The sequence below is a fragment of the Sitophilus oryzae genome, unplaced genomic scaffold (assembly GCF_002938485.1).
Source record: "Sitophilus oryzae breed Bouriz unplaced genomic scaffold, Soryzae_2.0 scaffold_1499_pilon_pilon, whole genome shotgun sequence".
Classification (NCBI taxonomy): domain Eukaryota; kingdom Metazoa; phylum Arthropoda; class Insecta; order Coleoptera; family Curculionidae; genus Sitophilus; species Sitophilus oryzae.
Window position 1 is genome coordinate 3,083,984 of NW_022146168.1, and position 26,167 is coordinate 3,110,150.

The window sequence follows — 26,167 nt, forward strand, 5'->3', positions numbered from 1 at the left end:
CGCAGATTTCTTTTCTATATTACTTTAGTTTTTCTTTGTTCAGGTTTATTGAATTTTTCTTGAATTCTGTCAAAATTTTAGCAAGAAGTCACATTAAATCACCCATAACGGTGATTTATATAAACTAATTTTATGTGATTATAACATAATATTTTGACGATATTAATATTAATAAATATAGGTAATTCATAATAATATTTAAAGTAATAACTTTGTGACAAGTTCGTTTCTGCACAATTCCAAAAGTCTCATTTCTTTACAATGTAACACTTTATAATCAGACCGTCAACGGTTAAATAAACATATTTTTATTAGTTTGGCAAATTTATGTAATAGATTCTAAATACGGTAGCTCTTTATCTCAAATATTATTTATTAATGGCATCTCGATTTTCTAATATTTTCAGTGTTTCTAGAGTTTTCCAAAAATTATTTATTATTTCGTGTGTGTAATGATTTTACAACTTACCTTAATTAAAATGTGTCTATACCTCTGTGGCGGATTCATCTCTTCAAAAAAGTTCTATGGGTATTTCGCCACTGTAGGAAAATAACAAGTCCGGTTATTTGAAACAAATGGCATAAAAATAGGATTTAAGAAGGATTAATATGAATCAAGTAGTGACAGACTGATCTGCTCCACACAAATATTGCAAATTCTATCCATATTTTCAAAAAATATCTTAAATTTTTAGAAATCCATGTTTCTTTGTAAAACAGTTCTATTTATTGCAAATATTTTGTTAAGGTTTTGTGTCTTATTCTTAAAATTTCAGTTTATATTAGAATTGCTGGCATAATTTATATAGCCTCCCAGAAATAATAAAATTGTATTCTCTACACTCGATTCTGTCTACTGCCATGATTTCCTTCCAGAAAATTGTACAATCTTGCTTTTGTTTTAATATTATTTGCGAGCGTTCGACATTCCACAAATTTAAAATTACGTAAATAATTTGTTCATTATTTCTTCTAAAATGCCCAACATTATTCCATATTAATTATATTTACTCTATTAAAAAAAATAAATATATTTAGTGGAGCCATTTTATGACTATAAATAGTATTAGTGGTAAGTAGTGTAAATAGTATATTAATAAGTAGTATAGAGTATAGTATGGATGTTTTCACAGAAGAAAAAAAACGTAATTATTCTAATTATGTTTATTTTTTCACACTTTAACCCCTTCGCCTTGTGTGCTGGCAAGACGTTTCAAAGTTGTATGTTATAAATTACAAAGTCATAAGTTTTGTTATTATAAATTAGGCCTTTGTGTCAACTGTGTCGTGCCGAAATTGAAAAATACATGGGCGAAACCTGATTTTGTTTTCCTAGATGCTCAGAATTTATTATAATAATTCCTTATTTTTATAACGATATGTTATACTTGTATTTTATTGCTAGTTTGCCAAATTTACCAGCTGAACTAACTTATATCTAAATAAACTTTTTGTTTACCCCTTATAAATCAAATCACAGTATTTTCGAGTCAAATAAAGTGATTTTGAATGTCGTAGATTCAATGATTCAGTACTAAAACTAAAAGACTTTCGGACTTCCATTGTCTTTATCCATATCATTATGAAGTGTGATAACGGTCAGTGATACTTCTGACCGAAACGTTGTGTAAGCAATATAAATAAAGACAATGGAAGTCCGAAACTATTTTAGTTTTAAATAAATTAATATTGTGCATTTTTAATTCATTGCTTTTTTCATATTTGATCTAAGGTATTTTGTATATGATTGCAAGCATTAGTCATTTCTGATTCACCCTTGGTAGTTTCGAATTACGTTGCCTAATGTAGTTGGTTGTTGTAGTTGGCAACTCTACTATTGTCTCGCTATTGTCTGTGGTCGCTGATTGTCTCTCCTAAGATTTTTGTTGAGATTCGTCGCCATTTCAAGTCTGGGTTATAGATTGGTTATCTTCCTGTAAAACCTGTTAAATCCATTGGAGTTCAATGAAAATGGTAAAGATGTTATTTTGTGTTTTGTTGATTCATTATATTCAATGTATATTTTTAGGATAAAGGCAGGCACTTAACCTAAAATATTTGGCACGCTGTTGGCATATTTTCTTGCGTTTTTTTTTCAATCCCAAAATGTCTGATAGAGGAAAGGGCGGATATATTTTTCATGAAGACCCTTGAAATATTTCGAGATGTATTTATAGAAAATTTTTAGAGATAGATGTTAAATTTTCATTATTTCATAGAATCCTACTCCTAGCTCCGATGTTTTCCTACGCATTTAACCCTACTGTGTTCCTCAGAGGCATGCTTAGGATAAGGATTAGTCTGTAGTATATGGCTGTATTTGTTCGGGGTGTCCTTTTCCTCCTGACCCTAGTTTCTGCGTCTTGGCCTACGGTGAACGCTGAAAAGGTGTACAGATCTTATCCCCAGCTCACGCTGTCACTACTTGGAACAAGATGGCATAGTTTTTTATATATAATAAGTCCTTAATAACTAAATTTGCTACACTATTTTTATCCTATATGTTATTGATAGTTATCTACATATTGATATTAACTAATAACTTACATAAACTTTCAAGTGTTTGTTACTTTTCTTTTGATCCTTAAGTTCCGAATAGATTTACTCCTTTTAATTTTTAAACCTCGATTTATTATAATTATTTGTATTAACATATTCTATATTAAATGATTGCTTATTTATTTTATGTGAATTACTAAATCAAACACTTTCTCTGTTTTACTATTACTAAAATAAATTTAGTTTTAAAGTTGAGTCACCGGAAAATATCGCTCGAATTCAATTTAAACTGAAGCAAGTAAACTTTTCGGTTTTGACCTTTATTTACGAACAACTCTTACTTTTCTTAAGCATAAAAATCTTTTATTCTTTTATTACAACTTCAACCAATAAACCCTGTATATAATTTGAGAGAAAATGTATGTAATTTTTGCAAGAGAATTTATATAAAGTTATTATTATAACTTTTTTAAACTTATGTTAACTCAATGCCTATAAATTTTTAAATTGAATTTCAAATAGCGCCCTATAAAAAAGGACATAATTCTGTAATTAGCAGATGTATTTTACGATCTACTCAAGCGAGCAGAAATGGTACTTATCAAAAGACAAGCGAGCTCAGGCGGGAGAACTAGACCGAAAACCTTAACCAAATTTGCAATTCAATAGTCGATCCAGCGACCATTAAACGCAATCACCGTTCAGAAGGGAGCGCATGCAACTTATTCCTAATTGATCCAAACTTGGAGATATTACTCGAACAAAGTTGATTTCTGGTGCCCCCCAATAAGGTGCAAATAATATATTTTCTTCACAGTTGAAAACGACGATTATGAAAATTTTAAACAGAGAACTATCACACATACTATTATTACTCTTTGATCTTGTACGCTTTGAGACAGTTCAATACATATTAAATTTTGCAATTGCAAAAGTTCTTCAAAATAACTCGGTTATGCTGGACTTATTTTCTTTTCTTTATTTTTTAGACTAATATTGTTATTTTATGAAGTTTAAATCTAAAATAATGGTATGACGACATTGTATTGTGTATTGACGGCGTAGTATTGTGTATTGTTAGAAATATTGGATTTGTTTATTAATAATCATTTTCGCATCAAGAGAGTCATGTATGGTGTTTTCAAAATATTTTTTTAGTTTTAATGCAACTGTTACGAGTGTCGAACTTTTTTATTCGAAGTTGCGAATATAATATAGCATACAACATTGATACTAGTGCGTAACTGTTGTTTTTCTATATATTGTTTATCTTCATAAGGTAAATAAATCATTATTATTACTTTATAAATATATACTTAGAGAACACAAAAATGTGTTACTTTAAAATACATTTTAAGATATAGTTTGAATTTAAACTAAACTGGAAAAATTCAATTTTAAAGAAACGTGTATCCTAATTTATTACTATTTTTCTGTTACTTAATACGATAAACTGTTACTCATTTTTAGTGTTTATTACCTAAAACAATAAATATAAATTTCCATAATTTTTCTGTGTATGATACAGACGTTTTATGTTTATCACATATATTTTTATTATTTTCAAACATTATTGTTTAAGGTTGATTTTCACTATACACTCTGTATCTGCTACATTTTGTTTGCCTTCCGTTTACGTAAAATATTATATCATGTAAATGTATAGAACAATGCATACTATCCGTTCCGCTTCCGAGCCGTTTCCATAATTACGTGTTATAGTGGCACAATAAGTAATTTTTACTCCATATACAACATGATATTTTTTTTCAAACGGCACAAATATTTTTTAAACAATTTCAAGCGTTCCAAATAATATAAAAACGTTTAAAAGTAATACCCTGTATGTAATTATATATTAAGTTGAGAACCATGGTTACGTTCGTTGAATTTGACACTTTATGTCAGTTTAATAATATATTTTCGTACTTTTGTGCTTAGACTAAAAGGGCTTCACATTTGATGCCTAGGCTTGGAAACTTCACTTTATTACACAATTATGCTTCACTTTTGATGCCTAGCGCTTTTATGCCTAGGCGTTAAAATGACTTTAATCAATAATTCAATTAATACTTCTGTGACGTCTCTCAGAGAAAAATATTTAAAAATATGTTATTCATCTGATTAGTTAACATATTATTGTTATATAATAAGTATATAAAACTGTTATTATGTCTTATTGACTAACTACTAAATATATTCTTTTAATGCCATTATTTTTTTCAACTTTGATAGTTTTTAAAATGTTTAACAAAGGCCCATTGAATTCAACTATAATGCTGTATTCCTCAGAGGCTAATATTTCAAAATATGAATGCTTTTGAATTTGGCATTCTATGGACAGATAATATGAGGTCAGTCAGCAAAAGCAATAAACATTTGTGTGGCCGCAAGCACTGTCCCAGATCTATATGCAAATGGGAGCTCATAAAATAACCCGACGTTTAAGGAATTTAATTTCTCAACTGATACGTACAGTCGTAAAGAAGATAAATTGGGCAAAACCGGAAAATTATCCATGTGGTTTTGTTCTTTCTTCTTTATTTTTAAGTCGTTATGTTTTTCTCGTCGAGGGAAACGAGGCTAATGACGTTTCGTTACCATGAATTTCCTGTTGTAATTGAATAACAATTTTCCTGGAAATATGGCACAAAATACTGATATAAAAAATGATTGAATAAAATTGATACACAAATAAAATTGTTCTAGTTAAGTGTTAATTAGATATATGAAAGAAATTAAATTAAATATATGAAAGAAAATAAGTATTTATACTATAAAAAATAAAGTATTACGGAGAATACTGTTGCAAGACAACAATCTTATCAGCATGCCCTTCAGCATGATTGAGTAGATTTTATAAATTTGGTTATTCTATTAAGAATTCCAGGAGGGGTATCTCACTGCTAGAATTAGATGTATATTTTCTTAGAAGTCGCTTGGCAGTAAAATTATATTTTGGCAGTACATGTACATTTTTACCCAAATAAGACACCCCTCGAAATTCCATTAAGTATGCTATGTTACTTTTCGAAGAAGAAAATATACCCGGCAAGTAAATAAGACAGTGCCATCCAAAGAAAGATTGTTGATTTTAATCATTGATGAAAAACACATTACAATAGCCAATAAACTTTAGAGACTTGGTGCATTTCAGTTGATTCCAAAAAATTCCGACCGCAGCGCTCTATACGGCAGAAATCAGAAATTTTCGCTATGTATTTCACGCCGGCGTGGCCGTCCCGGTTAGAGTTATGTTGATCGCATTAAAATAATATTGAAATCGTGGTTTTGTCATATTTCATTATACATTTATTTAAGTATTTTAGTTTTGAAAAAGAACTCGAACTGGGCGTCGCGTTGTGTTCTGACAATTTGAAATGTTAATAAAATTGCCACACAACAAAATAGATAATAGAAGAGGTCAGGGACGCCGACAAACATCATGGCTGAAAAATATTAGACAGTGGACAGGAATGACGACCGTGCATTTATTCCGGGCGGCTGTCAATGGGATTATCTGGACCAACATGATTGCCAACATCCATAGAGGATAGGCACTGAAAGAAAAAGAATAAAATTGCCGAAAAATGTTAACGCGTAAAGAAGGGCGTAATTACGTAGTTGTTGGGTGCAATAACATGTAATAACTTAACTTTCCTGGATATTTAACTCTCCCGAAACAACATTTTATAGCTTCACAGCTTCTCACACCGATTTGATCAAAAGCAAAAATGGATTCAAGCAGTTCGACGAAACAAATGTGTAAACAAAGTATCCATTACCTAATCAAAAAATTAAATAGACATATACTGTGAAAGGATAAAATATAATTTGCAATATTAATGGTATACGCCTTTTTTAATCGACTAGTGCTTAATTTTTTTATTTTATTATATTATATAGTTTTTTATAAATTATTTTTTATTTTTTTTTGGAAACCAAACCAAAACACTTTTTAACACTTTTTTTTAATTAATTATATAAACTTTTTTCCCATACTCGCTATTTAAACCCGTGTATTTGTATATACCGATTGTTTACGATATTCTCCGATGGTGGCAGCACAGGCGGAGAATGCGCCAAGCCTATAAATAAACTTAATATTTATTTAAAGGGCTCTTGGCTTTTGGTCAATATTAAACTTTTTTTGGGTTTAGGAAGTGTTTATTACATAACTAACGTTTCGGTTCAGTTTTAACCTTTTTCAATAGAAACTGAACCGAAACGTTAGTCATGTAATAAACACTTCCTAAACCCAGAAAAAGTTTAATATTGACCAAAAGCCAAGAACCCTTTAAATAAAAAATATATTAGTTTGGCCAAAGAAAAGTTAATTAAAAAAATAAACTTATTTTGAATAACAGTTTATATTATTTATTATTTTAATCCCCGTTAAACTGTTAATTTTATTAAATTTCCAAAAATATTAAAGAATAAGGCTAGGCATTGATATTTGAACTTTAAAAAAAATAAAACATAGTTTTAAACCTAGCACAAAGGAATTGTCGACTAAAGGAATGATGAACGCCTTGCTCACAAGACCATGAAATATCCATTTTCCACATCTCCGAATAATAACCGGAAGTTGAACTTAAATAACTACGCCAAGAAAATAAGAAAAGCTTTTCAGCAAAGAAACCCAAATGGAGGAATTATCAGAACAGTTTAAATTTTAAGCAAGAAAAATATAAAGTGAAATCTCGAAAATTGAACGAAATCGCTAGAATTGGTGAATTTTGAAATATAAACTTTCTGTAAGTTTAGAGGAAAATTTATTTATTGACTTTTATTCTAATTTAAAAGAAAATTTTGTATTAAACCAAACCAAACCAAACCAAACACATTTCCTAAATTTTATTCAAGCGATATCATTAAACTTACTATCAACTCATTTTTAACTTTTTAGGTATCAAAAAAAATCTTCTGTGAAGTTTTTCCCGATAAATATACAGGGTGAATCCTAAATAAATGCAAATATTTTCAGTGCTGGTAGATCTCGATAAAAGAAACATATTTTCTCTTTACCGTTTTCCAAATAAGTAACCAGAGTTGTTTTAATTTGAAAAAAAATATATTTTTTGCTTAAATTTTTAGAACCACTGGATCATTTGTGTTTTTTTTTCTTGTAAATTTGATCTACTACCTATGTTGCCGTATTATCAAGAAATTATGGGTTTTAACTAAAAACTAAGAAAAAATCAATTTTTTTTAAAAACTCCAAATTTTCAAAATTTTTGTTTCGCGAAAAAAATCGTGTTTCTGGTGTACACGAATACACTACCCCTAAAGTATTTGCACTTATTTAAGTCTCACCCTGTATAAACCAATAACATTTAAATAAAAAAAATAGATATTTTTTATAGTATATTGGTGGCTCTAATTCTATAAAGGCGAATTGTAACAAATCTAACAGAACTATTTGAGAAGAAATTAAAGTAAGGTTAATTCCGTATTCTAACAATATAAAAAAATAATAGAAAACTATGTCGGATGCCTTTAATTAAAAGTAAAGAATTCTTGCTTATATAATTATATTAATTCTTTTAATTAATAGCATGAAAGTTACAAAGCACAAAAGTTCCTTAATTCCGTATCGTATAAAATGTCTTTCGGCTCGTTCTTTTAACTTCAAAGTAACTTAAATATTTAAACATTCTCGTTATAAACTTTCTACATCTTTTCTTTATAGGAGTTTTTTTAAGGTTTATTAGAAGTTTGTGTAAGTTTCTGCAGTTTTAATAAAAACATAAAATTAATCTTCTAATAAAGATCGTTAGAAGATTTTATTTTAATAAACTTAAATTATTAGTATCATTATTATTAAAACTTTAAATATAGCATATAAAATACCTCTAAAAAACTTTAATCGTCAAATAATCTGTTATTACTGAAAGCATTGTATAATTTTAATTAATATTTGTGAACAATACATATTAGATTTATGACCGTAGTACCCAAAATAAAGTGAAAAAGAGGATTTGGGAATCATACTGAAGGTAAATTGGTCATTTTGAAACTAAAAATGACAAATAAAATATTTAATAAAAATATAACACAGTATATTACAAGGTCTCCCATTTTCATGTGTTTTATGGGGGTTCTAGTTAATGATTAAAGATGCACAGATGCTACATACATTTTTGTCCCAGCTTTCTTATAGTACCAGAGCTAGCAACGTCGGAAAAAAAAGTATTTTAAGACGTCTGGCTCTTTGATATATCTTTTACTATGCTCTCTAGAACAGCATGCGACCCGTCTGGCTGCCGCACAATAGTCATTTTTTGAAATCTAGGTGGATAAAAATCCGGGTTCCTTAGGTGTACTAATTTATATTTGTTTATGTATATTGTAAAGATAAGAACTCATACTAAGAAAATATGCACAAACAGAAATGCTATATTAGTTGATGTTTGATAAAAAAAATATTGTATTGAGCAGTTTAAAACAGGTATGGACTGCTTTGCAAATCCGCGCAGTAATAAAGTGAATTTTATTGACTTGTGTTCGCTAGTTCAAAAGATTTCAAAAATTTTAAAACATGGAAGGTGTAGATCAAGGTATGTACTACTAATTAAAAATATAACACATTCAAACTTGAAAGGTTTTAATAATATAGATAATTGTTTTGTGGCCCGTGTAAAAATATTTATTTTTATTCTTCTTTCAAATTCAAAAAGCTATATAAATCGATTCCCGCGGATTTCCGCTTTGATTCTGGTTTTATAAATATACTTAGGGTTTTATATTAATTGTGATATATTCTTGTTTTGCAAGTTTTATCAATATTTTTTTGTTCTCAGCGATGTTCGGTCACCCGTAGACCACTTTTTGAAGTTTGGTGCCAAGATCCCGAAAAAATCCAAAGGTATATGCAGTTTTTAATTGGCTACTTGAGGTTATTGGTGTAGATCATCTATCTGAGAAAGAGGAGTTATCGGTGTTAAATAAAATTCGAAAATTTTCTTATAAAATTAGTGAAAAATGGGAAAACTGTCATATTTGTTTTTGATCGAAAAAACCGTACATCTTTGCTTTTTCTAGAACAAAAATTATATTCATAATCTCCGACTAGTTTCTAACAAAAACGGCCTCTCGACAATTTTCTGTTAGACAAAAGGTATTTGCGTAAAAAATAAAATAACCCTATCTACATGTCCTATGCATCTTTAGGAATGTAGATAATTTTATTTTATTTTCTCACGTAAAAACCGTTTGTCGGACAGAAAAATGTCAAGAGGCCGTTTTTGTTAGAAACTGGTCAGAGATTATGAAAATAATTTGTGTTCTAAAAAAAGCACTGGCGTACCCTTTTTTCAATCATATACAAATATGATATTTTTACTTTCAACACCCTGTATCTAAGAAACGATGCATTTCCGGACCTATGTTCATGGGAACTTTTTTGCTTCATTTCATCTAAGGAACATGTCCCTGAATTTTGTGGTAATATTAAAAGTAAATAAAAATATCTCCTATATACAGGGTGTTGTATATTGGGGATATTTTTTTATTGTTTTCTGGTAATACTGTTTTTGTGCTTAATTGGCCACTATTTGAATTCACTAATACTTACTATTAATATGCAATAATAACTTTGTCGGAATTTAATAAGAACATTTATGTCCACCTAGAACAGATAAAATGACCACACACCACACTACACTGTGTGCCGGTAAACGTTGCGTTCCCTATTGCGCATTGAAAGAAGATCCTATATTTTTATTAGTCCTTTAAATTCTAGTATTGAATATAAATAGAACATAGCGCAGTGTATAGAGAATATACAGAACATAGCGCAGTGTATAGAGTTTCCGACCACGAACCGATGATTCAGATGAGTTCGAATCCGGGTCAGGGCAAAAACTTTTTTATTTTATTCTCGTTTATATTCAGATTGTAAAGTATTAAATACTTGTTTTTTTTTTGAATCACCAGAATTATTATTCGAACTCTGAATCATCGGTTCGTGGTCGGAAACTCTACGCACTGCGCTATGGAGACATGTTCGATTTATATTCAATACTAGAATTTATAGGACTAAATTAATAAAAAAATATAGGATCTTCTTCCGATGCGCAGTAGTGAAAGCAACGGGTATCGGCAGCCAGACGGGCCGCATGCTGTTCCAGAGAGCATAGTAAAAGATATATCAAAGAGCCAGACGTCTTAAAATACTTTCTCGAAAACCGTAGCTAGCTCTTAGACTATTAGTTTTTGAAATACATGACAAAATTGAAAATGTCGCATTTTTCTACCCCCTTTCGTATCTCGGTTTCTTATAACTTTTCGAAATGTTGAAAACTGAGTGAGATGAGTCCCATAGAGTTTAAATCGGATACCTTTTATATTATACCTTTTTCCATTTGCAATGTTATTAACTTTATAAAAATATAACATACTCTACACTTATTTTCATAAACAAGGTAGAAAATACATTATTCAACTTTTTAACATAGGCGGCCGGTTTAAAATAGGTGATCAAAAGAATTGAATAATTTATACGAATTCAAATTTTGGTTATTGTCTATTCCACGCTAGTTTTTTTTGTGTAGAATTATTGCACAAGTGCATTAAAAATTTCAATAATGCATGTTATCTAAAAGATGCAGAAGTTTATTTTCAGTGCAGTTTATTAAGATGAAAAGCAAAACAAGATGAAAAGCAAAATTATCTGGTAAAAATTAATTAAATTAATTGATAGTACCCTTTTAAACTAAGGTTAATTATATTAAAAAGTTAAAAATTTTATTTTTTATCTTGTTTATGATATAATATAATCTATACTTATTTTCATGAACAAGATAATAAATACATTTTTTAACTTTTTAACTTTCAAAATATAATATTATTATATTTTTAGAAAGCTCGTGACAAGACAAATAAAATAAAAATATATTATACAGGGTGTCCTGTATATTATATATTTAAGAAAACATAACTTTGAATCATATTTCGGAAGATAGATAGATAGTTATAAGATAACCGCGATACAAAGGGGGTTGAATAATACAACATTTTCAAATTAGCCCTGTACTGCAGAAACCAAGTTAAATCTTTAATTTCATAAAAAAATGCAAAGGCAATGATGTAAAAACCGCATCCTTGAATCTCTACTCATAAACGACAAACCCCATAAAACACACGAATATGGGACACCCTGTACTTTGTAGTACCCAATTTGATTTACATTCTTATTACCATCAGTGCTAGAGATTATTATAGGATTTTTTAAATAATTAATTTAAATAAATTTTGACTTTAGCTTTAGTTTTTGCTTTGAAATAGATTAATAATTGAATAAAGGAATAAACCACTAAAGAATCGGATTATTGAAAGAATTTTTAGAAACAAGTTTTAATAAACATTTTTGTACAGGGTGGTCAAAATTGATCTGTGTTAACAGACAAACCTCATTTCCTGTCTAAATAGAGCAAAACCGACATATACGTCGCAAGCTCAATTTCTGAGACATGTTTAATGGCATTTAAAAATTCCGATCATTTAAAAAATTGTGTAAAGTCTTCTGTGTAGTCTTTTTGTCAGAAATAAAAAAACTATTTTTTTAAATGGAAATCATAGTGGGCTATGAACTTAAGAAAATATTGGCGTTTAACCTTTTCCAACGATATAAAATTATGGATATTTGATTCTAAAAATGAGAGAAATATTAAGAGCATATATCGAAACCGGGCCTAGATTTTGTACTGACCTATTTGCCTAATTATTTTTTTACAATTTAATATTGTATATTATTAATTATCTGCATCATTATACAATTTTGAAAAGGTAAATTAACAATATTATTAGTATGACTTATATTTGGTTGAATTTATTGAAACAATAAATATTTTGTTAGATAACAATTAAATTTAAGTGTAAAAATTACTCAAATGGTACAAAATACGAATAACTACTCCATTTAATAACTTTTTATATTTTTGTCGAATACTAAAGAGAGAGACAATCTTCTAATCCTAAAGAGAAATACTTCTGACACTAAAAAATACTAAGACTTGTATCACTATAATTTAAAAAGTATTATTTTTTTTACTAATCTTTTTTCTTTAAAGGTCAGAAACAATAAGTTGTCTCGTAGGTTCAATTACCCCTTTGATATAACCTTCAAATTTTTGACACCCCATCGCGGTCATATTAAACGAAGGGAGAAAATTAATCAACCCGAGAAAATGAATCCTTTTCTATTAATTAAAACGTCTTTTATTTTTGTTTCAGATCGTGCGTCATCAACTAGTCAATCAAAAAGAGTAGGAAATAATCGCCAAGTTCGTTCAACCGAAATTTGTCTGTGGATGAAAATGGCTATTAACCAATCAACATTATTCAATCAAGAAATCAGCACTTCGATACCCTCCAGATAGATCGATTGTCGCTGTTATGGATAACGAAAATTTTAAAAGTAAGTTTTTAAATCTGTATTGTAGGTTAAATGCCGAATGTAGAAAAAATTATAATAATTATAATAGATTTATTTTTGTATTTATATCAATAATGATTAGTTTAAATAGGAATATAATGAACAACGAAATGACATCTTTTTATCGAGCTATTTAAAACAGTTTTCGTAAACTAAACTCTCTTTGTTTACTATGATTACTCAAATGAACGGTTACTAGAGCTAAGCAATAATCAAGGTGTGAATTAAGGACAAGGGTAACATTTGACAGATGATCAATCGTAATTTAATAGTGGAACAATTTTTAAGTACAAATTACATGATTGGTACAGCGTTTCACATCAGAGATATTAGTGCCATTCATGCTTGCTATTTAATATATCGTTTACTATGCTCTCTGGAACAGCATGCTGCCCGTCTGGCTGCCGGTAAAAGTTGCGTTCCCTACTGCGCATTGAAAGAAGATGCTATATTTTTATTAGTCCTTTAAATTCTAGTATTGAATATAAACTCAGTGAGTCTCCATAGCGCAGCGCGTAGAGGTTCCGCCTATCAAGCGAGGAGTTAGAGTTCGAGACCGGGTCGGGGTAAAAACTTTTTTATTTTATTTTCGTTTTTATTCTGATAGTAAAGTATTAAATAATTCTGGTGATTAAAAAAAACAAATATTTAATACTTTACTGTCAGAATATAAACGAAAATAAAATAAAAAAGTTTTTGCCCTGACCTGGTCTCGAATCCTCGGTTTGTAGTCGGAACTCTACGCGCTCCGCTATGGAGACTTGTTCAATTTATATTCAATACTAGAATTTAACGGACTAAATTAAAAAAATAGGATTTCTTCCGATACGCCGTAGTGAACGCAACGTGTATCGGTAGCCAGATGGACCGCATGCTGTTCCAGAGAGCATAGTAAAAGATATATCAAAGAGCCAGCTTTCTTAAAATACTTTCTCGAAAACGTTGCTAATTCTTAGACTATTATTAACGTCAGAAGTATTAAAAGGATAAGTTTATTATAGGGTTATTAAAACTCGTTTTTTTAAGACGTTACAAAGACGACGAAACACATTTTGAACACCATCTTTGAAACTTTATCCAAATATAATGCGCTGTCCAGCGAATGAATATATAACTATAACACTTGTCTGCAATTTAAATTTGAAAGTAAATCGTTTTTTAATGACTAAATGACTTTCGATATTGTCTCTCGATATCTTCCCTTCTTTCAGTTACTTTACCCACTATGTCATAATTATATATGTGGTGAGTCTTAAATAAGTGCAAATATTTTTAGGGGTAGTATATTTCGACGTCAAAAACACGTCTATGAGATTTTTTTCACGAAAGAAAATGTGAAAATTTGGGGTGTTTTTAAAAAAATTGTTTTTTTTATCTTTAAATTAAAAAACATAATATAATAAAATGCCAAAGAAGAGCGTCACATCTCAAAAATCACAATTTTCAGGCGAGCCAATTTAAAATACTATACTTACTCAAAATGATAATAGTCTAAGGGTTATTACTTGGCATTCGCCATGCCGACAAACTAAACTAAGAAGTACCTTTTGGTTATGCTTTGCTCCTAACATAAAATAAGATTTGAATGATTTTTAGTTGGTATACCAATAAATCTCAAAAATGCAAGTTTTTGAGATGTGACGCTCTTCTTCTGCATTGACAAATATGGCAAGATAGGTAGTAGATAAAATTTAAAATTACACTTGAGGGTTGGAACCTTTGGTGTTACACAGCAAAATAAAATTACACTAAATCACCACAATACACCAAAACACTTTTACTTTTACACTGGACGCGCGTTTCGCTAACCATGTTAGCATCATCAGCAGATTATAAACTGAAGTTTATAATCATCTGCTAGATGATTATAAACTTCAGTTTATAATCAGCTGATGATGCAGCAGAGATGCATCTGTTTATGATCATCTGCTAGATGATTATAAACTTCAGTTTATAATATGCTGATGATGCTAACATGGTTAGCGAAACGCGCGTCCAGTGTAAAAGTAAAAGTGTTTTGGTGTATTGTGGTGATTTAGTGTAATTTTATTTTGCTAAAATTTAAAAGAAAGAAAAAATGAGTTATTTGAAGAACGGTAAAAATAAACTATGCTTCTTTTTCGAGATCTACCATCCCTGAAAATATTTACACTTATTTAAGACTCTATAATATAATAAATTAATTTTTGTCAAGAAAACTTTTGCGTATTTCCTCACTAGAAGATAGTCTACATAATAAAAAAGTTATTTCCTGTAAACCAACGCAGACCAATTATTTTTATAAACCCATTTACTTTTGTAAAACATTTTTTTTCAGACATTTCGATGTTACAAAACACTACTTTCGACGACACAGCCGACGAACTATGGGACAACTTCACGCACTTCCTCAAAGCCACCATCATGGGCAGTATTATCGTCGCCTCTATCCTTGGAAATCTACTCGTCATCGTTTCCGTCATGCGACACCGGCGTCTTCGTGTCATCACCAATTACTATGTAGTGTCCTTAGCTCTGGCTGATATGCTGGTAGCTATGTTTGCCATGAGTTTCAACTTCAGCGTTGAAGTGTTCGGTCGCTGGTTATTCAGTTACACCCTGTGTGACGTTTGGAATAGTCTAGATGTGTACTTTTCGACTGTGTCCATATTGCATTTGTGCGACATCAGTATTGATCGGTAAGTTTTAAACAACCAGGATATAGTAATGGAATGAAATTTAGTTATTTAATATCCCGAAGTAATGCTTATGTAATTTATCAACTAAAACACAAGTTTACTTTAATACACTAAAACATGTTTTGTTAATCATATTAGTACCACCAGACGATTCAAACTAAACTTATATTCACAAATTGACAATTTCGATAGACACTCGATTCAACACTCAATTCAACACTCGATTCATGGGAGAAACAATTTTGTTAACGGTCTATGTATTTTTCCAGCAATCGCAGAATATTTTAATATTAATAATTAATATATTATAAAGAAATCAGAAAATAATGCATTTCAGCAACTTTTTACTAATTTTCTTTATTCTATTAAGTGTAGTTTGCCGTTTGTTGATATATCCAGTTCAAATATAATTTGCATAGTAAATATATCTTATGTCTAATATTTATGTAAATTTTGTAAAAGGTAATAAATCTTTGGTCACAATAGCATATCTTCGAGTTGACATATACCATTATCCGGAAAAAAACTTTGCATTTTCAATCAACCGACTAATTTATTTTATTTACGACACGCAAGACAGTTATAACAATGGCTGAAAGGAATTACCTACTCTCTAAATTGCGAATGAAATAAATGGATTTGTAGATGATATTTCATTCAATTTCAAGCCCACATTCAATTTTCTATTAAAATACTGCCATTATTCCAGTTATAATTTTGGTGGATATGATTCTCCTTTTTATTATTTTTAACAACACTTGTTTTTCAAAATTGCTTTACGGTATTTTATTATAATTTAATATTATAATAATTAAAAATTACTTAAATAATAAATATATATTGTCAAAATTTAATCGACATTATCATTTTAATTAAGTTTGCGTTTTCTTGTATTAATATTTTTTTATTATTTTCATTGTCCTGCTTTTACCATATTACGGAATCGATGCTTACATTGCTTCTTTGTCCATAATGATTTAGAGATGATTCCAATTTCTGTAGATTTATGTTGTTCTTGACAGTAATGACTTCTAAGGTAACATATTTTTGCAACTGCAATAAAATATTTTTGCTACCTAGTTACTTTTCTGCCACCGAGTAGCTGAATCTTTTACGATTATATATGTTATTTATTATCATTATATATTTAGAATTGAGGTAGTATTCACTCTCAAACATAAATATAATCTAATCCTCGGCATTTATGATAAAAAAGTAGTAGTTTCTTCTAGAAATACTCAATGTCCAAAAGCAGCAAATAGCAAAATTTTCTTTATAACGATTAAAAAGTTTAGGTTTATCTATTTATATTGTAGATAGTAAGTCAGGCTCACTGATTGAGCCACAAATGCTCTACAAGTATAGAACAAAAACTGTTTTAGTTTTCTCAATATATAGCCCTGTTCCCAGAAGAATCCCTCACTAGTCAGCGCGTTTCTTATTGGTTGAAATGTGTAGAAACCAGACTAACAATCAGGTTTCTAGGCATTTTAACCACTGAGAAACGTGCTGACTAATCAGGGATTCTTCTGGGAACAGACCTTATGTAGATTCTAACAAATGTCACTATAACGCACATCGCTTATAAAAAAACTGATAAAAATCCTCCTCTTCGAGAGATACATTTCTTTCTTAGTGCGTTTTTAATACCATTCTTTTTTTTTCCTTACTTCCTGTTATACTCGTATTATCTCATTTTCAGTAATTCATCAATTTGTAGATAGTTACGTAAATAACGCTTAAGTTATCTGTGTATACGACGTAATGTAACTAGAGTCTAGTTAATATATATCGTGTTCTTAATATTTCTGTTTCTATTTCAGATACTACGCTATCTGTAAACCCTTAAAATATTCCCTCCACATGACTAAGAAAGTGGTGGCATTAATGTTGGTAAATAGCTGGGTAAGTCCCGCATTTCTTAGTTTTCTTCCAATCTTTATGGGTTGGTACACAACAGAAGCTCATCAAGAATTCAGACGACAACATCCCGACGAATGTGTTTTTGTCGTCAACAAAGCCTATGCTGTAATTAGCAGTAGCATCAGTTTTTGGATACCAGGATCTATCATGATTTATATGTATCTTCAGATATTCAAAGAAGCAAACAGGTAATCTTAAATCACATTTGTTTAAATGAAATAGCGTGAATGATGAATTTTACTTAGACAAGAAAAGGAGATGTTTAACCGACATGGGGCCGCATTACTTTTACATGCAAACAACACAAATGGTGATATGCTTTCCAACTCGGGAGGATCATCAAAAACGTTAACTTTAAATGAAATTAATCAGGATCTCCATCATACACCGACGAGAGAACGCAGCATAAGTAGGATGAAGAGAGAACACAAAGCAGCTAGGACACTGGGCATTATCATGGGTAAATTTAATAATACTTGTTCTGCTATATTGTGAAACAAAAATTTTGTCATTTTTAAACGTGACTAACCTTGCATCTGAACCAAGTGCGAGAATAAATTATGTAAATGCTATGCTAAAGGATGTATTGTAAGAAGTTTAGAATGGATAATTTTTTGTCGGAAATGTGTGGGTATTTCGCCACTAAAAGAAACTTAAAAATGTAGGTTTGTAGTAAAAATGTACGTATTTTCGTATTTTCACTAAAATACCACTGAGTTAATATTAATCAACAAACAAAAACTGTTTTTGTTCTCGTTAGCATTGTGCTTTACTGACAAATATAACTCGCACAAAAAAATGTTTGAAACTAAAGGAATTTCGAACTTCCATTGTCAATAAATATCCCTTTAAACGTTAAGTATTAAGCGTTAAGTATCTCTGTTGGTTAAGCAATTTTTTTTGTGTTGTGAGCTCCTGAGTAGTATTGTACGCTTTATAAAAAGAAATAAATGGTTTTGTTTCAGTGACGAAATACTCAGTTTTTCTTGTGTTGAACCGGTCACAAACATACAGGTTGTTAATTTGTTTATTACTCGCGGCAAGAGCTTTAGGGTTGAAATATGGCAACCTCGGCCCGCTCGTCGATAGACGACGCGACGGGACGAGTCGGCAGAAAACCCTATAAGTGCATGCGTTCTCAATAGGCAGTGTTGGCATTCTGTTCCCCTATAAGTAACTGTCTAGTTAACAATCTGTATAGGCATTAACTGAAGGCTTATTAGTTACAAACCCTACATTTACTTATTCAATAAACAATCTGAGTCTTAAAAAAGTGCAAATATTTTCAGGGCTGGTAGATCCCGAGAAAAGAGTCATATTTCCTCTTTACCAGTCTTCAAATAAGTCCAAAATAATCGAGTTATTCAAGTTTGAAAAATAAAAAATAAATATTTATTTAAAAAAAAATTGAGAGAAACCGGATTTTTTTCTGTATTTACATCCCTTTTAGTGCCGCATATTATTATAAATCCGTTACTATGGTAATATCAGAAATTAAGAAACTATACCGTGGGAACATTTATGGTAGACAGGCAGTTCGAAAAAGTTTCAACGATATTTTCATGTTTTTTTTAATTTGCTCTACAACGCTATAGAGAATATTGGAAATGTATTAACGGGGATTAAAATTATGGATTAAATGGGGGGTCTCAAAATGTTAATAATATAAAAGTATTTCCTCTTGTAAAAAAAATCCGGAGACATACTATATAAAAAACTAACTAATTAATCAATCAGTTCATTCTTTCTCTCTTTTCTTCGCGGAGGAATTACAAGTTGACATTTATCACCGTTCGTACTCAGGGAACATTCCCCAATTCTCGAACATTTTACAACACTAATTTCAACCCACAATGCTACTAACTGCAGACTATATGATTAATTTGACATTTTTTTCAGGAATTTTCATTCTCTGCTGGCTACCTTTTTTCCTCTGGTACGACAGCGTCTCCCTCTGCACGACATGCGAATGCCCCCACTTGGTAGTCGCCATCCTCTTCTGGATCGGCTACTTCAACTCCACCCTGAACCCGCTCATCTACGCCTACTTCAACAAAGACTTCCGAGAAGCGTTCAAGAACACCCTGCAGTGCGCCTTCTGCTCGCTGTGTCAGCGTCCACCCTCCGACCTCAACTACGTGGACAACCGACGTCCGTCGATCAGGTACGAGGACAGGACGCGCAGTGTCTACTCCGAAACATACTTGAAACATGTGGACAGGAGGTGTTCGGACTTTGGGTCGACGCTCTGAGTGGATCTCACTAGTAGCCGATTGACAACGACGAGTTTCTGATTAGAGACGTTTGTGTAAGAGGTTAGTCTGGAAAAAGTAAGATTCTAAATGGTTTATTGTTATTTTTTTAATATAATGACTACTTAGCTGTTTTTTTTTTATTAAATTACAATGAGTCAAGACAGATTTCGATAGATAACATTCAAAAAATGAGGGAAAATAAAATTTGCCTGTGAAATAAAATGATAGAACGACTGTCGGGAACTATTAGAGATTATCTCGTTGGACAGACTATACTTTCTTTATTATGGAACTTAACAAATACATAAAACAGAAATATTATAGCAGTATTTAATTTCAGATACTTACGTGAGTAATTACTAAATATTTGAGAAAATATTCTTTACTGGTCGTCATTAAATTATTATTTTACATTTAATTTTTGAGCAATGGAATAGAAATAATTCACACTTTTTATACGAGTTTTTATTTTCACAATTTTATATTGCTTAATAGTCCAATTAAATATATATTTCATAAATATTAAATATATATTTAATATTTCATAAATTTGAAATTTAAATTAATATTTTGGATATTAATTAAACATTTGTTATTAAAATAAATTTGATGTATTAAAATTATAATAAATATAGTTGCTTTAGCTTTATAATGTTTTTAAATGGAAATGAGGTATTTTACAAGTTTTCCTTGTTTCCTTTACTGCTGTAGAAAAAGTCAAATAAAACTTTGTATTTGTACAATCCTTTAGGGTGACAGTAGTGATATAAGGTTCAATTTCTGAAATCCCTCTAGTAGCACTGAAGGACGAACAAAAACAAAACAACATAAAGGTTTTTTAAATTAAAAATGAAAATAAAATAAATAAAATTAATCAGCCTAAAAATTGATCTTTCCATTGTGGACAGTCCTAATTTTACTAACGACTTAGTTTTGAAAATAAATAAAGATATGTTTTGTTGGTTGTTTATTCGAAAAAGTTTAGTTATTCAAATACACTTTCATCGAAAATTACTTTTCCAAACTATGAGTTTTCAGATAGTTTACATAACAACTTTAAAATATATTTTCTATGGAACCGGAAGAATTTGTTAGCAGCTGCAAAGTACGTCGTTATATTTCACTCTACTAAACTTGGTATTGCTTTCAAACTACTTATTTATTCGTTGAGATGTTATTATTTTTCTAAGAAATGTTCGTATAAGTTGATTTTCAGTTGAAATAAATGAAAATATAAAAACAGCCAAAAAGAATCTTTACATTTCAAACTGACCTTTTGATCGGCTACTAGTCCTACTATTGCCAAAGTTAACAAATAATGGTGCTGTTACTGTAAGATTCAATCTTTTTAACTAGTATATACCCACTACTCTAAATCTCATGCCGTCAAAATATCACGGTGGTAACATGGATTTGAAGGTAAGGGTATATTTACATAAAGTCGTGTACAAAAGTGATAGTTAATCATAATTTTTAGTCAGTTTTTTAGATGAATAGTTTTTGATACTTCTGAGGCAAAGAAGTTTGTACATAGTTTGCCAAAAAAGCGTAATGCTATTTACTAATGATGTAATTGATATACATAGTTTTATATATGTGTTATTTGTTGACGTTTTCAATAATTTTGCATTAAATATTATTTTTTGTTTAGTTTTATTAATTCGTTGTATCCTAACAACTTATGTAGTAAGTTGTGATTTTCATTCAATATAAATTGTATATAGTCATATTTCCATTATTCGATACATATTGCTGCAATTTTTAAAATAGTTACTTAATTATTTAAAACCTAACATTTTAACTTAAGTTATAATTTATTTGGAATATGTTGGCCTAAAATAATACAACGTGCTATTTATTTATTATAACCAACGAGAATGTGTGGACTTTTTCTAATTTAAATAAACTATATAACTAAAGTAATAATACTTAAGAATAATAAAAGAAGAGGAGAAAAGAGAATTAACTGAATTATAATTTCTAACTCACGGTTTATATATTATTTAAAAATATTTAATTATACTTTGAGTTTTTTTATTTATTTAACATTAATTTTAACTAATTTTTGTAGTACTCTTTATTTAAGGATTTATTTTTAGCTCATTTTATAATCTACATTATTGAGGACACGTTACATACAAGTAAGTTAATAATTTTCATCAAAATCAGTTTACTTTTAACATGACAAATTCAATATACTATTCTTACACTAAGTGAATAATTATATCAACTATGAGTAAGAAATTTATACAAGATGTGTTACATTTTTTAGTTTTAAATTCATGACAAACATTTAATATTTAATAATTCATGATAAGCGACTTTTTTATTAATTCGAAATTGAAAAGACTGGATATACAAGTTTAGGTCGTTATAGTTAATTCGTCATCTTTAGTATTTGTTTTTTTAGTAGTACTAACTTACAGAAGATTTTTGACAAAAACTAGTTCTTTTCTGTTTGATGATAAGTTTTTGTTAATTTTATCTTAACACAAAACTAACAAATTGTAGCGAGATACAATCACTAATTAGATATGAAAATAAACGTAAAATTTGTATATTAGGTAAATTTAGTAAAAAAAATATTTTGACCAAAGTGTAGTTTAAAAACAATGAAGCAATAATGTATAATAATGTTCTTAATAAAACTATACCATGTAATATCAAGAGATATATTTGTAAAAGACTTTGTAAGTTATTTTTGAGAAGTTTAAATAGGTAGAAATTTTCATTTTATATTATTGTTGAACGGTAATAAAAAAACAGGACCATTCTTTCCAAATATTTTTTATTTGCTATTAAAAACTAACTCAAATAGTATGTAGTTTTTCAAACATATTCGAATTGTATACCAACTCTACCTAGCCTAACTTTTAATATTTTATAACTTAAAAGCCTTTTAGTAATATATTAATATGGTATTCTGTTAAGTAAGAGCCCGTTACATCGAATGTCCTTTCCTATTACATGTTCATTAAGTTCGAATCGTTATGTAATATAATTTCTTAAAAAGCATTCGTCTTCCTTAAGATTTAAAGCGGTGTTCATATAATATTAATGGTGGAAAATGTTTTCGACGATATAAAGTTTTCATTAAGTTAGATCAAAAAATATTTGTGTAGATTATCAAAAGAAAAACATTTTTATGAAACAGAGATGGGCAGTTGGCAAAAATTGGCCTTTTGTTCAATAATGCGCGAAAAAAATTGTTTAAAAAATCCGTGTTTAAAAATTAGAGTTAAAGTAGTAAAAATATTCAGAAAGTTTTTCACAAAATTATCAATAAATTTAAAATTTTATCATTTTGAGCCGGCTACTCACACGTCAATCTACAGGTGCCAATATGTAGGGTCCCTGTAGTTTGCCACGTATGTAGTTTTGACCCAATTTTTAACAGTCTTCCTAAACTAGCTAAATTGGAATTTCGACCGATTCCCTGTTATTATTTGCGTTAATAATAATATTGATAACCCAAACCAACTAATTTTTATACGTCTTGATAAAGCTATTATGCTATTTCACAAAAGATCACCAACATACTGCTAAATTGTGATACGTAGAGATTGCGTTAAAAATTGTCATGTGAGTAGACGGGTTTTTTTCTTGAGTTGTTTAAAATATTAAACAACAACAGATAATACAATTTTGTTAATACAAAGGAGGTAATTTGTTGGATATATTATTTAGAAATATTTTAATATAAATATTAATCTAATAGCTATTTTTTTTAATTTCTATATGCAATTTGAACAAGATAAAAGAAACGTTAAAACAAAGCGACTACTACTTGGAATTGTTTCATTTAAAACAAAAAATTATATTATCTTGGCAAGTTGTCACAAACATGATATTATAAATTTTAGTTATTTTTGAAATTTAGACGATAAATCGATATTCTAAGCAATTATTTTCTCCCATTCTTTTCAATATATACATTATCCATAGTTAAAGAGCTACTCTATAATTGGTCGCACAACATTTACCACATAATATGTTCATTTTTTATAATTATTTATACTGTCTTTTATAAATGGACAATTCCAGAATATTAAAAAATGTGTTTTACCAACTTTTTAGTGGCTCCTGTATTAAACTGATGAGTTGCTATTAACATAAGAAGCATAGGACCTGTGGTTTCTTACTCTTTATTAAAATGATCATAAAAACAACATCAAGTTACCTTTAAAATGTCAGTCGATAAAATTTTGTGTTAAAATTAATAATAACCCTCATCGATTAGCTTTTTTAAGATGTTTGTTTGGAACATTGTTTTATTTTTCAATCATACAGATTTATATGCAAATAAATAAACATGTGTATGAAAATATCTGCAGAATATTTAAACGAATTTATTATGTTAATATGTTATCTTTTTAAAATGTTTTTAATTTGTATTGAAACTAATAGAGACTTTTTAACTAATCGAATGTGCCATCTAATATTGATCATGCAGTATTCTAGCAATAGTGAGCACCGTATCTATTTATAATAATTAATTTACTCTAGTGGGGTAACGCATACGCGTAAGATATACTATTCACACCATAGAAATTGAATTTTCAGCATATGCCTTACTATATCTAGAAATTCATATATTCGTATCAAATCTTTTGTAAACACCGGTAATTTTATATTTTTGGACGACCGTTTGTATTCTGCTCATCTCTGCAAACTTTTTGTTAATAAAAAATGTCTTAAAAGTAAAATCTGTAACTACTGTTAAAATAAGTGTTTTAAATGTTCTATATAAGTCAATGTTTCATGTACAAAAATATCCGCAGACTATCAAACATTAATACTAATTAATTTAAATGTTGCGTAGAATTATATATTTACGTAACTTCGACATCTGGTTTTTACATTTTGTTTGGTAATAATGTATACACAAGAGTATACACAATAAAAAAATTTAAAAGCATATAGGCAAAGTATTAGTTAAAGTCACGCATTTGATTAAAGCTCATTTAATTTAAAATTGCAATTTAGTTAATGTATTTTATTAATAATGAAAATGTATTTTCGAAAGTTTTTTATACCAATTAGTAATTTCAAACAAATAATTTGAATATCAAATGCAAATACAATCATATGCCTATACTTGTATTAAGAAAAACATGCAAATAGAATTATTTTTATTTCTATACAAGGTGTCCCAGAAATAAGTGCAAGTATTTTAACTGGTAGTATCGTCCAACCACAGAAACATGCCTATGAGGTTTTTTTCGCGAAAAAAATTTTTGGATTTTTTTTTTAGTTTTTAGTTAAAAACACAATTTCTTGATAATATGACAACATAGGTAGTAGATTAAATTTACAAGAAAGAAAATCCAAAAAAAGATCCAGTAATTCTCAAAATTTGAGCAAAAAATCATTTTTTTGGAAATTTTCAAAGTAAAATAACTCCGGTATTTTGAACTTATTTGAAAAATGATAAAGAGAAAATATGTTTTTTTTTATCGAGATCTGCCACCCCTTAAAATACTTACACTTATTTCTCTGACACCCTGTATAGGGTGATTCAAACTCGATGTCCAGGACTAATACCAGGAATATGAAAAAAAAAATTAAAAAATAATAATAGTTGGCTGATGATATCGAAAAGGTCAAGGTATATTTTTATATTTGTCACATTTGAGAATTTTAAAAATGGCTAAAACAACGTTATGACTTTTTTTATCTTAATCAGAACATATTTTTAAAGAACTTTTATATAAAAAGTTTCTCTCTATCTCTACGGATTTGCCCTTTTCTCATTTAATCAGGAGGAACATATATTTCTCACTAAATTTTATGTTAAAATTTGTTCTCTATCTCTACGGATTTGGAAGGTCGAGCATCTATTCTACCTGACTTAAAATTATGGGAAGTTAAGATAGTCGAGTAAACAGAGACGTCGAAAAACAAAAATTTGAGTGTAAATCTTGAACATATAGAGAACATAAAACATGAACATTTAGAGGAAAACCTTAAAAAGATGCTCAAAAATACAATATAACGAACCTCCTTAATCTGGACACAAGATAATCCAAACATCCAGTAATCCGGGAATACAATTGTTTCAATGAATGTCGGATGCATCTCGATAATCCGCACTGGCTCTGGAATTTCCAGTTTGAACCTGTCAGATAGCTAGCGGCGGATAGCGCACGCCAGTCAGCGTTGCCTTTTAACAACTATGTCTAAAAGAAACCACGTGGCTTTAGGTTTGCAAAACAAGTTTGAAATAATAAATCGAATTTGAGCAGAACTGAAGTGTTGCTGCCAAATATAGTATCGGATTAGTTCTATAGATAAGTAGCTTAGGTTTGTCAAAACCGCAACGGTCTATCTATTTTAATTAATAAAGGAAATATACGGGTAAAACACCCTGTATA

At 29.3% G+C, this 26,167-nt stretch overlaps 1 protein-coding gene across 2 annotated transcripts in view; it reads left to right on the top strand.

The window, feature by feature from the left end:
* LOC115877843 (octopamine receptor beta-2R) overlaps positions 1 to 20,281 on the top strand; it is a 417,890-nt gene extending 397,609 nt beyond the window's left edge. For both annotated transcript variants that reach the window (XM_030894166.1, XM_030894167.1), the window contains 5 exons: positions 12,736 to 12,919; positions 15,255 to 15,615; positions 17,439 to 17,726; positions 17,784 to 17,998; positions 19,438 to 20,281. In XM_030894166.1, the coding sequence (XP_030750026.1) occupies positions 12,898 to 12,919; positions 15,255 to 15,615; positions 17,439 to 17,726; positions 17,784 to 17,998; positions 19,438 to 19,790 (1,239 nt within the window). In that variant the 5' untranslated portion in view covers positions 12,736 to 12,897 and the 3' untranslated portion in view covers positions 19,791 to 20,281. The remainder of the gene's footprint in view (positions 1 to 12,735; positions 12,920 to 15,254; positions 15,616 to 17,438; positions 17,727 to 17,783; positions 17,999 to 19,437) is intronic.
* The last annotated feature ends 5,886 nt before the right edge of the window (positions 20,282 to 26,167 follow it).